The sequence below is a fragment of the Balaenoptera musculus genome, chromosome 10 (genome assembly GCF_009873245.2).
Source record: "Balaenoptera musculus isolate JJ_BM4_2016_0621 chromosome 10, mBalMus1.pri.v3, whole genome shotgun sequence".
NCBI lineage: Eukaryota > Metazoa > Chordata > Mammalia > Artiodactyla > Balaenopteridae > Balaenoptera > Balaenoptera musculus.
The window spans coordinates 73,726,780-73,742,524 of record NC_045794.1 but is presented as its reverse complement, the minus strand read 5'-3'; the positions used below and the strand labels follow the sequence as shown (position 1 = coordinate 73,742,524).

General features: G+C 37.4%; 1 protein-coding gene across 3 annotated transcripts in view; it reads left to right on the top strand.

The window, feature by feature from the left end:
- Positions 1 to 15,745, top strand: part of POC1B (POC1 centriolar protein B) — a 107,215-nt gene that overhangs the window by 32,849 nt on the left and 58,621 nt on the right. For all 3 annotated transcript variants that reach the window (XM_036866292.1, XM_036866293.1, XM_036866291.1), the window contains exons 5-6: positions 15,368 to 15,475; positions 15,606 to 15,721. In XM_036866292.1, coding sequence (XP_036722187.1) covers positions 15,368 to 15,475; positions 15,606 to 15,721 — 224 coding nt within the window. The remainder of the gene's footprint in view (positions 1 to 15,367; positions 15,476 to 15,605; positions 15,722 to 15,745) is intronic.

Here is a 15,745-nt window from a genome sequence, read left to right as displayed (position 1 = left end):
AGGGTAGTGAGATGGGCTTATCTCCTCCACATGTACGTACCTGCCAAGGAAGCTGCACGATCGGTTCTGCTGGTCAGGTACTCTCTTCCCTGGGCCAGGCTGGAGACACCCTGATGGATGATTGCTCTTGCTCTTGCCTCGGGTGGTTCCTGGGCACCTCCTCTCTGTTGACGTAGTATCTTTTAGGTGGTGCAGTAGAGCTGATTGGTTTCACTAGCATGGGATCCTGCAAACATGACATAACTCCTCTGGGCCTTAGTCTGCTCCCTTATAAAATGGATACAAAGGGGTACCTTCCTCAGAGAGTCATCCTGAAAACTGAACAAGTTAATGAATGTAAATAATGTCAGCTATTAACTACCCTCACATTCCGGCCTTTTCTCCTTGGGATTCTACTGGAGTCACCTTTAGGTTGTGTTCCAAAGTCATTTCACACATTTGCACATAGTGTTTGGGGTTGCTACTATGGGTAACTACTATTAACCTTTGAATGCATTTTATGTACTTAACTATAGAGGGTAACTTTATTTTTAAGTGCTTGTGTCTGAAAATCTCTGCCTTTTAATTGGAGTGCTTAGTCCACTTAAATTTATGTAACTAGTCCTATGATTAAATTTATTTTAACACTACCATCTTGCTCTTTGTTTTCTATTTGTCTCATTTGTTTATTTCTTTTTACTCCTTTCTTTTGGATCAATCAAGTATTTCTTAGTATCCCGTTTTATCTCCTCTATTGTCTTTTTATTTATTTATTTATTTATCTATTTAAAATCTTTATTTATTTGGCTGCCTGGGGTCTTAGTTGTGGCAGGCGGGCTCCGTAGTTGCGGTTCGTGGGCTCCTTAGTTGCGGCATGCATGTGGGATCTAGTTCCCTCACCAGGGGCCGAACCGGGGCCCCCTGCATTGGGAGCATGGAATCTTATCCACCGTGCCACCAGGGAAGTCCCTCTATTGTCTTTTTAGCTTTACTTTTGGTCTTATATTTTTGTTTAGTGGTAACCTTAGCATATCATAGTCTAGAATTAATTTTATGCCATTCTATATATAATGTTAGAACTTATAAAAGTTCTAATGTTAGAACTTAAAAAAATACATCTCCATTCACCCACCTCTTGACAGTTTTACTTCTACATATCATATATACCCATAATACATTAAGCAACCATTTTCTTCTAAAGAAACAAAAAAGGCTTTTATATTTACCTTTTCCTGCACTCTTTTCCTTTGTGTAGATCCAAGTTTCCATCTAATATCATTTCCCTTCACCCTAAAAAACTTCATTTACTGTTTCTTGTATCCCAGGACTCCTAGTGATGAATTCTGTCAGCTTTTTGTTTATCCTTTTTAAAGGATATTTTTGCTGAGATGTAGAATTTTATTTCAGTGGATAACTTTTCTTTCAGCACTTTAAAGATATCATTCCATTGTCTTCTGGTTTGCATTTTTTTTTTAAAGTGAAAGCAACAGTCATTTTTATCATTATTCCCCTGTATGTAATGTGTCTTTTTTTTCTCTGCTGCTCTAAGATTTTTTTTTGCTTAATCTTTTGTTTTTAGTGATTTGACCATGATGAACCTGGGTATGGTTTTATATATTTTTCTTGTGGTTCATTGAACTGTGTGGATCTGTGGATTGATCTTTTTTCATCATATTTAGAAAATTTTTGTCTTTTCTTCATATATTATTTCTCTGCCCTAATTTTTTTCTCATCTTTTTCTGGAACTCCAAATTCACGTTTGACCACTTGATATTGTCCCATCATTTATTGAGGCTTTGTTCATTTTCTCAAACTTCTGTTCTCTTTGTGCTTCAGTTTGCATAGTTTCTATTGGCCTGTTTTCAAGTTCCATGGTATTTTTTACCCTGCACTGTCCAATCTAATGTAAGCTTATCCATTTCTCTGATGAGATTTTCCATTTGTTTGCTCATTATGCCCATCTTTTCTTTTAAATCCTTGAACATATTTATAATAACAGTTTTAAAGTCCTTGTCTGTTCATTCTAACATTTATGTCATATCTTGATCAAAATTTTTTGCTTCTTTGTATTTTTTAAGTTTTTTGTTGTATGCACAAACATTGCTCAATGTTTGAGAGTATGAGTTACTCTATCATCTTCTAAAAAGTGTTGAGTTTTGTTTTGGTAAACAATTAACTTTCTGCTGGCCTGGCTAGATTGTGTTGGATTTAGACTTTTTAGGGTGGATCCAGAGTGGCCTTTACTCTTGGGCTATAGTACTAGTGGACTTTCTAGGGCCTCAGCTGAATGCCTGGAGTGTTCAGCCAAATCGGTTCAGAACTTGAACATCTCTCAGTACTGTGTAACCTCAGGAATCTTTGTTTGGCTCACAGTCTCCGTTGTTCTCTGCCGAGTCTTCTTGTCCTGTGCATTATCAGGTTTGTATTTGACCAAAGACTCAGTGAGATGCCTAGGCAGATTTTGGGGGATTTCTGCTCTTCACAGGTCCTCTCACCTACCCTGCCCTCAAAATTCCAGCCCTTTAGCAGTTCTGAATTCTAATTGCTATTTCCTCTGCCCAGTGAGATTGCAGCTGTTTCCTTGGACTCTGCGTCCTTATGCCATGCCTGAAAATGCTCCTGGGTAGAAATCTGGGATGGATGTTGTGTTTATCTCATTTGTTTTCTATCTCTCAAGTTTCACAGCCCTGTGCTGTCTCTTGTCCAGTGCCTACAAACAATTGTTTCATGTATTTTGCTGAGTTGTATGATTGTTTATGGTAGGGAAGTAAGTCTGATAATCATTACTGCTCCTATCCAGAATGTGAAGTTTTTGCCGAAGGAATTTAGTGGAAACTGCCAAGCCAGTTTCAAAATTTGTACGGATGAGTTAAATGTGTGAGAATAGCCAAGAAAAAAATGACCAGAAAAAATTGGAAGAAACTTGTTTAACCAGCTCTCAGAACACAGTATAGAGCTATAGAAATTAAAGTGTGGTGATCATAGTACCACGTTAGCAAAATAGGTTATAGAAAGCTCAGATGCAGATCCATATATGTTTTCTGATAAATATGGCATTTCTAATCAGTGGGGAAATGGATGAATAGTTATTTAAAATGTTAATATTAAAGAGTTATTAAGCTCTATTTACAATAGCCAGGACATGGAAGCAACCTAAGTGTCCATCGACAGATGAATGGATAAAGAAGATGTGGTACATATATACAATGGAATATTACTCAGCCATAAAAAGAAACGAAATTGAATTATTTGTAGTGAGGTGGATGGACCAAGAGTCTGTCATACAGAGTGAAGTGAGTCAGAAAGAGAAAAACAAATACTGTATGCTAACACATATATATGGACTCTAAAGAAAAATGGTTCTCAAGAACCTAGGGGCAGGACAGGAATAAAGATGCAGACGTAGAGAATGGACTTGAGGACATGGGGAGGGGGAAGGGTAAGCTGGGATGAAGTGAGAGAATGGCACGGACATATATACACTACCAAACGTAAAACAGGTAGCTAATGGGAAGCAGCCACATAGCCCAGGGAGATCATCTCGGTGCTTTGTGTCCACCTAGAAAGGTGGGATAGGGAGGGTGGGAGGGAGATGCAGGAGGGAGGGGATATGGGGATATAGGTATATGTATAGCTGATTCACTTTGTTATACGGCAGAAACTAACACAACAATGTAAAAGCAATTATACTTCAATAAAGATGTTAAAAAAAGATAATATTAAATAGTTATTTAATATATTAAAATAGTGGTTTAGATGTAGTTAAGATAATTATGTTTCTATTTGGAAAAATTTAAAGTCAGATCTATATTGCACACCACACATTTACAAAAATTGTAGATGAATTAAACAACTAAACATTAAAAATAGTCTAAGTGATACTGCTTTTCCTTCCAATGCATGGACAGCATATTTAAATGAATGTAGAGGGTCAACAGAGCAATTATTTCTCCCTTAAGAATTTGAATTTTAAATGTGCCATGGACTTAAGTAATTAAAATTCTGTGTCTCTCTCTGGGCCTAGTACTTATTATGAGTTTGTCCCTGGAGTCCAGACCTACTCCATGTGGCACAGAGATGGTGCCCATTAGTGTAAGAAGAGATGAGTAGCTATGTTTTCTGGACTAACTACCGTTTATGATCATACATCTTGATTCACAGAAATATTTCATATTTTTAAGATATGTCATCTATTGGGAGATATATTCATGCTTTAAAAATATAAATTACTCTAGTCTTTTTAGAAATCAATTTGCAAAATATATCAGGGGTCTTTGTTGCAGTGAGTCCACAACTGTAAATCTATCCTAAATAAATACTCTTGTATTTAAAGGAAAAAGCTTTGTATTTAAAGATATTGCTTTCAGTGTAATTTATAATGATGAGAAACTGGAAATAACCAAGTTTTCCAAATAAAGAAAGCTGGTTAAAAAAATTTAGATTATTATTTACCCATTAAAAGGAGAATATATGTAAGTAGTGGCATAAAAACATGTTTATGTGTGGGGTAAGAAGGGCAAAATTCAGAACTCATGATTATAATAGAAAAGGTCTGTACATGAACAAAAGATAAAGTACCTACATACATAAAATATTACATGATTTTGTTTGGGTGATGGCACTGTGGGCTTTTCTTACTTACTATATTTCCCAGTTTTTTTAAACAAGCAATTTGTCTTTAACGAGTAATGAAGAAAACATGTATCGTTTGAAATATCTACATATGCGGGTTGAGAAATATTTATTTTTAGTGGCAGATGAATTTTGCTAAAAGTTCAGATTGTTATAATCCTGTATTTTAAAAAATAATGTGTGTTGTGGGATAACTTATGTTTCTTTAGGTGTCCTCAGGCAAAAAAAAGTAGCGGCTAATGAACGACTTTTCTAACTTTGTTTTTCTAGCATTAATTTTAGGGGGAATATCTGACCTTAGTTTTCAGTGTTTGGTAGTGTTACAAGTGATCTTTGATCATCTGAATTGCAAGGATTTTTCTTTATTGCAGTAAACTACATATAATATAAAATTTACCATTTAACCACTTTCAGGTATACAGTTCAATGGCATTAAGTACGTTTATGTTGTGCAAATAATTGCAAAGATTTTAAACATCAGCTTTCATTGGCTGATGAAAATCCCCTTGAAAAGTTTTTTAATGCCCTACATATTTACTGAGGACCTACTCAGTACCATATACTGTGCCTGGGGAATACAGCAGTGAGTGAGTAAGACAGATGTTGTTTCTCTCTTTTTGGAGTTTTACATTCTCTTAGGGAAGCAAAAAGAATAATTGGTTGTAAGTGTGACTGTGAGCTACTCTAAGATGCATACTGGAGAGCAGACCTACTGGGGGGAGGAGTTCAGGAAAGCTTTTCCTGAGGAAGTGACCCTGAGCAGAGACTTGAAGGATGAGTAAAATCCCCTTCGGTATTTAAAACTAGATAAAGAGTAGGGAGTGGTGTTTGAAGCAAAGGGAACAGCATGTGAGGGAACACCTGAGGCAAGAGAAAGACCCGAGAGAAGAGGGGTGTGGTGCCAGGAAGAGTAAGGTGATGGAGATGAAGAGACAGGAGGGCAGATCCTGGAGGACCCGGGAAGCAGTGGTGTGTCACTTTTTCCCAAAGGAAATGTGAAACCACTGAAAGGTTTTAATCAGAAAAAATTTATTTAAGATTTAAAGATCAATTTTATTGATTGTGGAGAATGGAATGTCAGCAGGGCCTGATAATGGATTGGAATGTGGCAGCAAGTGGAGGAGAAAGGAATCAAGCTTGACTCCTAGGTTTCTGTCTTGAGAAACCACTTACTGAGAAAAGGAACGCTGGAGGAGCAGTTCGGGGAAGAAGATAATGAGTTCAGATTGGGACAAGTTCAGAGTCAGAGGTGCCTGCAGGATATCCAAGAGGAAACGCTTAGTAGGCAGTTGTACTTATGGGTGGAAATCCCGGGAGAGGAGTCTGGGCGTGTAAATGGTAAATGACCCAGCAATAATTAGCATGTTTCATGGCATACTTAAATCTTCTTATGTCTCTTTCGTCTGCTTTTTGTCTCTCAGCAGTTACAGGAATGAATCCTGTTACTGTGATCAACAGACGGTTTCTTCTCTAATGCTGACCAACCCTTAAAAAGCATAACCGTTCTGCTTATTGCCTTGAACTCCAGCTTCACTATGTAAACCCAAAATCCCATCAAAGCAAACTCTGAGACTGCCAATTTTTTTTTTTTTTTAATGAGTCTATGGAAGTTTTAGGCCTGAATGCAATCCAGAATTTCTCATTATCCAAATAGAAAATGGTGGCCAGAGTGGTTATGAGTTTCACAAGGTTACATAGCTGGGCAGTTGCAAAATTGGCTTTAGAATTCAGGACTCTGTACTGACTGGGCAGTCTTATTTTCACTGCTTTTTACTGCTTTCCCCTCCTGTTGAATAGCTGCTGGCTTCAGAGTACCACTTACTAATGATTTGTTTCTTAAGGGACATGAAACAGTGCCTACTCTGGTCTCAGAGCCCTGAGGGCCAGAAATGTAGGGTTGGTTGCTTTTTTTTTTTTTTTGGAGAATATTTTTCTTTCTGTATTTCCTTCATTCTTTCCTTCTCTCCCACTATTCCCTTTCTATCCTCCCGTATTTTTAATTTCTTTTCTTTTTTTCACCCTACCCCCGCCCCCAGAGTTGGAGCTGGTGAGTGTGGCTGACATTGGATGCTAAATAGATATCCTTCAGCCCCTGGAGTCCAGGTTGGTCCTCAGGGACAATATCCAGTTCCTAAATGTGGCGTATCTAACCCCCAAATTAGTCTTCTGTGTCCTCCTCCTGTTTGGAGGGCTGACGGTTGAGTCACAGGCTCTCATCTCAGAAGGCTTAGCCCTTCCTCCATGCAGCTGAGTGTCTGGCAGGGGCTGTGTGCCCTTGTTCCTCCCCCACCAGCTTTATTAAGATATAATTGACATATAGCCTTGTATAAGCGTAAGGTGTACAATGTGGTGATTCGATACATGCATGTATATATTGTGTTTTTATAGACGGTTTAGTCTAATGATAAGAAATAGCCAAATGAAAGTTCTGATTTCTTATGAAAGCACTTTAAAACTTCTCAGGGTTCATGGACCTGTTTGGCTCGCTAATGAACGAATAACTCAGTGACTGTGCTTATGGACATATAATTTTATATATAGTTTCAGGAACTCCATAGATTCAAAGTTAAAGAAATCCTGTTACATAACTTGGGCTACTCTCAAGGACATGTGAACCAGTTTTTCTAGAAAAAAGTTCAAGAATTCCCTCATTTTCTCCAAAGAGTACCAGTGCATTTTACGGGCTTGAATAGGAAGCAGTTAACTTCTCAGATGCCTTACAGACAGCTCACGTCTGCTGACCCATTAGTCACTGTTGACTAATGTGACATCCGTCTTCTTGACACACTTGCTGGAAGTTTTAAAAGGTGGTTAGGTGGTACTGAATTAGAGTGTTGTGTTAGAAATTTTTTTAATGTCTTGATAGAAATTTTGTATTCTCTTAATTCTTCAAATTAATAACCCCATTAGATGTTGTTTGAGCCCTGACAAAAAAAGGACTATCCTTTCCTGATCAAAGTCAGGGCAAAGAGAAGCCTGTTTTGTTGGCGCGAACCTATTTCTGATGTATCTAATTAAAAATAAAAGGGAGGAGAAGATACAAACCGCCATACTCACTTTCAACCCCTCCAAAGGCGAAAAGAGCCGACAGAGAGTTTATGCGGGGATTATACACAGTGTCCGGAGCAAGTGAGAGGCCCTAACCCCGAGCCCCGCTTTGGTCGTGCAGAGGGGGGAGGTAGAAACGCCCCCCTCAGGCACCGCCTTCTTTCATCCCAGTCGACTCCTCCACTCCTTACTTATCTGAGGTTCACATTCCCTTCATTTCTCTAGTGCTGGGGAAATTTCTCCCAGGCTATGGCCCCTCCTGCTCAGGATGAATTTCTGGCTGGTCAAGATACCTTCTTTTCCTGATTCACAAGTTTCTTTAAAATCCTGTTTCTTCTGTGGAGCTTCTGGTAACTAATTGGCACCTTTTTGTTACCAACTCTGTTCTTACCGTTATCTAAAGTTATATTATTTGTGTGCCCTCCCTCCTTCCTAGTATGAAAGCCTCATGAGAGTAGGGGTCTTAGCAGTCTCCTTCACTGTGGTATTCCTAGTACCCAGGCCAGTGCCCAGTGCCTGGTTCTGGCAGGTGCTCAGTAAATATTCGAATGAGCCAATGAATGACTATCTTCCCCATAAACTCCTCAAGGACACTGATCAGGTATGGCAGCAGACACACAGATTTTTGTTAAAGGATTGTCTAGTGGTTAGCCTATCAGGCAGAGCCCAGCCATATAGCCTCCTAAGAGCATTGCCTGTGGTTTTTCTCCACTTTAGAACTTTCTGTGGTTACACAAGCCACACAGAACTTCCTGTGCTGTACTTTGGCCAGTAAAAGAAACTTTCCTTTCTGTCAGAGACTTAAACAGAGTGGCTGAGAGATTTGGCTCTGGAACCAGACTGCCTAGTTCACATCTTCCTGGCTGTGTGACTGGCAGTTACTGATCCTTTATGTGCCTTGGTTTATTCATCTGTAAATTGAGGCCGGCAATAGCAATTGTTTTGTAGGGTTATTCTGAGGATTAAATGAGTTGCTACAGGTAAAGTGTTAAGAACCATTCTAGGACACAGAAGCTCAGTAAATGTTGACAGGATAATGATGATGATGGTGGTGGTGGTGGTATTTGGCCAATAATGTCATAGAATGAGTATATTTGTACTCTGTTTTTAACCTAATCCTTCCATTCTATTACATTTTTTTCATCATTGCTTTCTTAAAATGTCAGAATCAACTCATCTCCTAGAAATATTCTTATCATTTAGAATGCTCACATTAAATAATTTTTTTAAAAGATAGCTTATTAATAAACACAATTTGATTTCTTACATTAGTTCTTTACAAGTACTATGCAAAGTTTATTTTCATGGGGATACTGTATAGGTTTTTCTTCCCCTGTGTCTATACAAAATAAGTTACATCTATTTGGAGCATTTCTGTAAAACTGTCTTTCATATTTGAATCTTCCTCACATATTTTCCTAAAGGAAAAGATTAATAAAATATTATTATAAAATCAAGCTGAACTGCCCAGTGTGGAAGATATTTCCTTGCAAGGTTATTTTCTTGAATTTTTAAAAACTATCTCACATAGAACTTAATTTTGCATCTATGTTGCGTTTAAAATATGGTGAATTCATAAATTCCAGATTGAAAGTTTCTGTTAGGAAGAATTATTTTTAGGCCAACCTTAAGAATGGGAGGGGCAGGGGAGGGGACAGTGAGAAAACAAAAAGAAAAACCTTCACTTGTAATCCACACCCTTAGTTAATGACTTTTATAGTAATCTGGGCAGAGAGGGAAACTACAAATAAAATCGAAACATAATTGGTCTATGACCTAAATCTGTCTTTTTTGGTTTTTGTTATTGCTAAAATATTAATAGTAAAATTACTGTTCATAGTTTCTTTTTTTTTAATTTTTGAATTTTATTAATTTATTTTTTTATACAGCAGATTCTTATTAGTCATCAATTTTATACACATCAGTGTATACATGTCAATCCCAATCACCCAATTCAGCACACCACCACCCCCCCCCCCACCGCCGCTTTCCCCCCTTGGTGTCCATACATTTGTTCTCTACATCTGTGTCTCAATTTCTGCCCTGCAAACCGGTTCATCTGTACCATTTTTCTAGGTTCCACATACATGCGTTAATATACAATATTTGTTTTTCTCTTTCTGACTTACTTCACTCTGTATGACAGTTTCTAGATCCATCCACGTCTCTACAAATGACCCAATTTCATTCCTTTTTATGGCTGAGTAATATTCCATTGTATATACGTACCACATCTTCTTTATCCATTCGTCTGTCGATGGGCATTTAGTTTGCTTCCATGACCTGGCTACTGTAAATAGTGCTGCAATGAACATTGGGGTGCATGTGTCTTTTTGAATTATGGTTTTCTCTGGGTATATGCCCAGTAGAGGGATTGCTGGATCATATGGTAATTCTATTTTTAGTTTTTTAAGGAACCTCCATACTGTTCTCCATAGTGGCTGTATCAATTTACATTCCCACCAACAGTGCAAGAGGGTTCCCTTTTGTCCACACCCTCTCCAGCATTTATTGTTTGTGTATTTTCTGATGATGCCCATTCTAACTGGTGTGAGGTGATACCTCATTGTAGTTTTGATTTGCATTTCTCTAATAATTAGTGATGTTGAGCAGCTTTTCATGTGCTTCTTGGCCATCTGTATGTCTTTGGAGAAATGACTATTTAGGTCTTCTGCCCATTTTTGGATTGGGTTGTTTGTTTCTTTAATATTGAGCTGCATGAGCTGTTTATATATTTTGGAGATTAATCCTTTGTCCATTGATTCGTTTGCAAATATTTTCTCCCATTCTGAGGGTTGTCTATTCGTCTTGTTTATGGTTTCCTTTGCTGTGCAAAAGCTTTGAAGTTTCATTAGGTCCCATTTGTTTATTTTTATTTTTATTTCCATTACTCTAGGAGGTGGATCACAAAAGATCTTGCTGTGATTTATGTCAAAGAGTATTCTTCTTATGTTTTCCTCTAAGAGTTTTATAGTGTCCGGTCTTACATTTTGGTCTTGAATCCATTTTGAGTTTATTTTTGTGTATGGTGTTAGGGAGTGTTCTAATTTCATTCTTTTACATGTTGCTGTCCAGTTTTCCCAGCACCACTTATTGAAGAGACTGTCTTTTCTCCATTGTATATCTTTCCCTCCTTTGTCATAGATTAATTGACCATAGGTGTGTGGGTTTATCTCTGGGCTTTCTATCCTGTTCCATTGATCTATGTTCCTGTTTTTGTGCCAGTACCATATTGTCTTGATTACTGTAGCTTTGTAGTATAGTCTGAAGTCAGGGAGTCTGATTCCTCCAGCTCTGTTTTTTTCCCTCAGGACTGCTTTGGCTATTCGGGGTCTTGTGTGTCTCCATACAAATTTTAAGATTTTTTGTTCTAGTTCCCTAAAAAATGCCATTGGTAATTTGATAGGGATGGCATTGAATCTGTAGATTGCTTTGGGTAGTATAGTCATTTTCACAATATTGATTCTTCCAATCCAAGAACATGGTATATCTCTCCATCTGTTGGTATCATCTTTAATTTCTTTCATCAGTGTCTTAGAGTTTTGTGCATACAGGTCTTTTGTCTCCCTAGGTAGGTTTATTCCTAGGTATTTTATTCTTTTTGTTGCAATGGTAAATGGGAGTGTTTCCTTAATTTCTCTTTCAGATTTTTCATCATTAGTGTATAGGAATGCAAGAGATTTCTGTGCATTAATTTTGTATCCTGCAACGTTACCATATTCATTAATTAGCTCTAGCAGTTTTCTGGTGGCAGTTTTAGGATTCTCTATGTATAGTATCATGTCATCCGCAAACAGTGACAGTTTTACTTCTTCTTTTCCAATTTGTATTCCTTTTATTTCTTTTTCTTCTCTGATTGCCGTGGCTAGGACTTCCAGAACTATGTTGAATAATAGTGGTGAGAGTGGACATCCTTGTCTCGTTCCTGATCTTAGAGGAAATGCTTTCAGTTTTTCACCATTGAGAATGATGTTTGCTGTGGGTTTGTCATATATGGCCTTTATTATGTTGAGGTAGGTTCCCTCTATGCCCACTTTCTGGAGAGTTTTTATCAGAAATGGGTGTTGAATTTTGTCAAAAGCTTTTTCTGCATCTATTGAGATGATCATATGGTTTTTATTCTTCAATTTGTTAATATGGTGTATCACATTGATTGATTTGCGTATATTGAAGAATCCTTGCATCCCTGGGATAAATCCCACTTGATCGTGGTGTATGATCCTTTTAATGTGTTGTTGGATTCTGTTTGCTAGTATTTTGTTGAGGATTTTTGCATCTATATTCATCAGTGATATTGGTCTGTAATTTTCTTTTTTTGTAGTATCTTTGTCTGGTTTTGGTATCAGGGTGATGGTGGCCTCATAGAATGAGTTTGGGAGTGTTCCTCCGCAATTTTTTGGAAGAGTTTGAGAAGGATGGGTGTTAGCTCTTCTCTAAATGTTTGATAGAATTCACCTGTGAAGCTGTCTGGTCCTGGACTTTTGTTTGTTGGAAGATTTTTAATTACAGTTTCAATTTCATTACTTGTCATTGGTCTGTTCATATTTTCTATTTCTTCCTGGTTCAGTCTTGGAAGGTTATACCTTTCTAAGAATTTGTCCATTTCTTCCAGGTTGTGCATTTTATTGGCACAGAGTTGCTTGTAGTAGTCTATTAGGGTGCTTTGTATTTCTGCAGTGTCTATTGTAACTTCCCCTTTTTCATTTCTAATATTATTGATTTGAGTCCTCTCCCTCTTTTTCTTGATGAGTCTGGCCAATGGTTTATCAATTTTGTTTATCGTCTCAAAGAACCAGCTTTTAGTTTTATTGATCTTTGCAATTGTTTTCTTCATTTCTTTTTCATTTATTTCTGCTCTGATCTTTATGATTTCTTTCCTTCTGCTAAGTTTGGGTTTTGTTCGTTCTTCTTTCTCTAGTTCCTTTAGGTGTAACATTAGATCGTTTATTTGAGATTTTTCTTGTTTCTTGATGTAGGCTTGTATAGCTATAAACTTCCCTCTTAGAACTGCTTTTGCTGCATCCCATAGGTTTTGGATCTTCGTGTTTTCATTGTCATTTGTCTCTAGGTATTTTTTTATTTCCTCTTTGATTTCTTCAGTGATCTCTTGGTTATTTAGTAACATATTGTTTAGCCTCCATGTGTTTGTGTTTTTTACATTTTTTCCCCTGTAACTGATTTCTAATCTCATAGCGTTGTGGTCAGAAAAGATGCTTGATATGATTTCAATTTTCTTAAGTTTACTGAGGCTTGATTTGTGACCCGAGATGTGATCTATCCTGGAGAATGTTCCGTGCACACTTGAGAAGAAAGTGTAATCTGCTGTTTTTGGATGGAATGTCCTATAAATATCAATTAAATCTATCTGGTCTATTGTGTCATTTAAAGCTTCTGTTTCCTTATTTATTTTCATTTTGGATGATCTGTCCATTGGTGTAAGTGAGGTGTTAAAGTCCCCCACAATTATTGTGTTACTGTCGATTTTGTCTTTTATAGCTGTTAGCAGTTGCCTTATGTATTGAGGTGCTCCTATGTTGGGTGCATATATATTTATAATTGTTATATCTTCTTCTTGGATTGATCCCTTGATCATTATGTAGTGTCCTTCCTTGTCTCTTGTAACATTCTTTGTTTTAAAGTCTATTTTATCTGATATGAGTATTGCTACTCCAGCTTTGTTTTGATTTCCATTTGCATGGAATATCTTTTTCCATCCCCTCACTTTCAGTCTGAATGTGTCCCTAGGTCTGAAGTGGGTCTCTTAGAGGCAGCATATAGATGGGTCTTGTTTTGGTATCCATTCAGCAAGCCTGTGTCTTTTGGTTGGACCATTTAATCTGTTCACGTTTAAGGTAATTATTGATATGTATGTTCCTATGACCATTTTCTTAATTGTTTTGGGTTTGTTTTTGTAGGTCCTTTTGTTCTCTTGTGTTTCCCACTTAGAGAAGTTCCTTTAGCATTTGTTGTAGGGCTGGTTTGGTGGTGCTGAATTCTCTTAGCTTTTGCTTCTCTGTAAAGCTTTTGATTTCTCCATCGAATCTTAATGAGATCCTTGCCAGGCAGAGTAATCTTGGTTGTAGGTTCTTCCCTTTCATCACTTTAAGTATATCATGCCACTCCCCTGTGGCTTGTAGAGTTTCTGCTGAGAAATCAGCTGTTAACCTTACGGGGGTTCCCTTGTATGTTATTTGTCGTTTGTCCCTTGCTGCTTTCAATAATTTTTCTTTGTCTTTAATTTTTGCCAGTTTGATTACTATGTGTCTCGGCGTGTTTCTCCTTGGGTTTATCCTGTATGGGACTCACTGTGCTTCCTGGACTTGGGTGGCTATTTCCTTACCCATGTTAAGGAAGTTTTCGACTATAATCTCTTCAAATATTTTCTCGGGTCCTTTCTCTCTCTCTTCTCCTTCTGGGACCCCTATAATGGGAATGTTGTTGCGTTTAATGTTGTCCCAGAGGTCTCTTATGCTGTTTTCATTCTTTTTTCTTTATTCTGTTCTGCAGCAGTGAATTCCACCATTCTGTCTTCCAGGTCATGCATCCGTTCTTCTGCCTCAGTTAATCTGCTATTGATTCCTTGTGGTGTAGTTTTCATTTCAGTTATTGTATTGTTCATCTCTGTTTGTTTGTTCTTTAATTCTTCTAGGTCTTTGTTAAACATTCCTTGCATCTTCTCGATCTTTGTCTCCATTCTTTTTCCGAGGTCCTGGATCATCTTCACTATCATTATCCTGAATTCTTTTTCTGGAAGATTGCCTATCTCCACTTCATTTAGTTGTTTTTCTGGGATTTTATCTTGTTCCTTCATCTGGTACATAGCCCTCTGCCTTTTCATCTTGTCTATCTTTCTGTGAATGTGGTTTTTGTTCCACAGGCTGCAGGATTGTAGTTCTTCTTGCTTCTGCTCCATAGTTTCTTAATAGTCTAAAATTTTTCATTTTCTTTTCAGCCTTCTGCTTTTCTATCTCCATTCTAAAAAGGCACTTAAGAGAGAAAAAGAACCTTGGAATGGGTTTTTAAGGGAAAGAGAGTATAAAGGCAGTAGACAAGATGTCTGAGAATTTTCTCATTTGTTTTTTAATGGGGCGTACGGATAATAGGTGTGTCCATGAAGGAACTTCAGTTTTGTATAAATGAGTTGTCCTATTTTCAGTCTGTTGGAGCTCTCTGGCCTCCCCAAATCCAGGAAGTTACAGGCTTGGGGAGTTGGTTCTTTTGTTGATGATAGCATTCAATTTTAATTCTCAACACACCAGTTCTTTTCTTACAAAAAGTCTCACTGCAGGGTTGGTAAGATGAGTAATAAATGCTCTCTTGGGTCATATGGATAACACCGGAAAACGACAGTAGAAAGAAATAGAGAATACTTTTAAACAACAAGGTACTTGGCTTGGAAGCAGTGCAGACCTCAGACAGAAACTACCATGAAACTAAATTATTTAAATATAAAAGAATAAAAGGTTAAAAGACTCTTGGTTAGTCTATATAGTATATTTTCGTCTTTTTAATGGTCTATCAGTGTCATTCGTTGTGCTTATTTTTAGTTGGAAAAGATGTTGGTAGCAGAATAGGAGTTTGCTGCGTGGTGTGCTAACACTGGCCTATGGTATTTAATATGTACATGTATGTCATGTGTATGTCATGGTGGGGGTGGGGGTGATTGTCAGGAGCCTTCCACAAAAATTATCTTTCTTATGCTTTCCAGGTTTTCACCTGATGGAAGACTAATTGTATCATGTAGTGAGGATAAAACTATTAAAATCTGGGATACCACAAATAAGCAATGTGTTAATAACTTCTCAGATTTTGTAGGGTAAGTCCATTCTCTTTTTGCATTTATATGGGTTAGTTTGCTAAGGAGACATTTAATTATTACAATTCAAATAAAGAAATGAGAGGAAAGAGAAATTGAAATATTAGACCATCTTATTCTTTCCTCCTAGGTTTGCAAATTTTGTGGATTTTAACCCTAGTGGTACATGCATAGCTTCAGCAGGTTCTGATCATACCGTGAAAATCTGGGATATAAGAGTGAACAAGTTACTCCAGCATTATCAAGGTAACAATTTCCATAACAAAATTC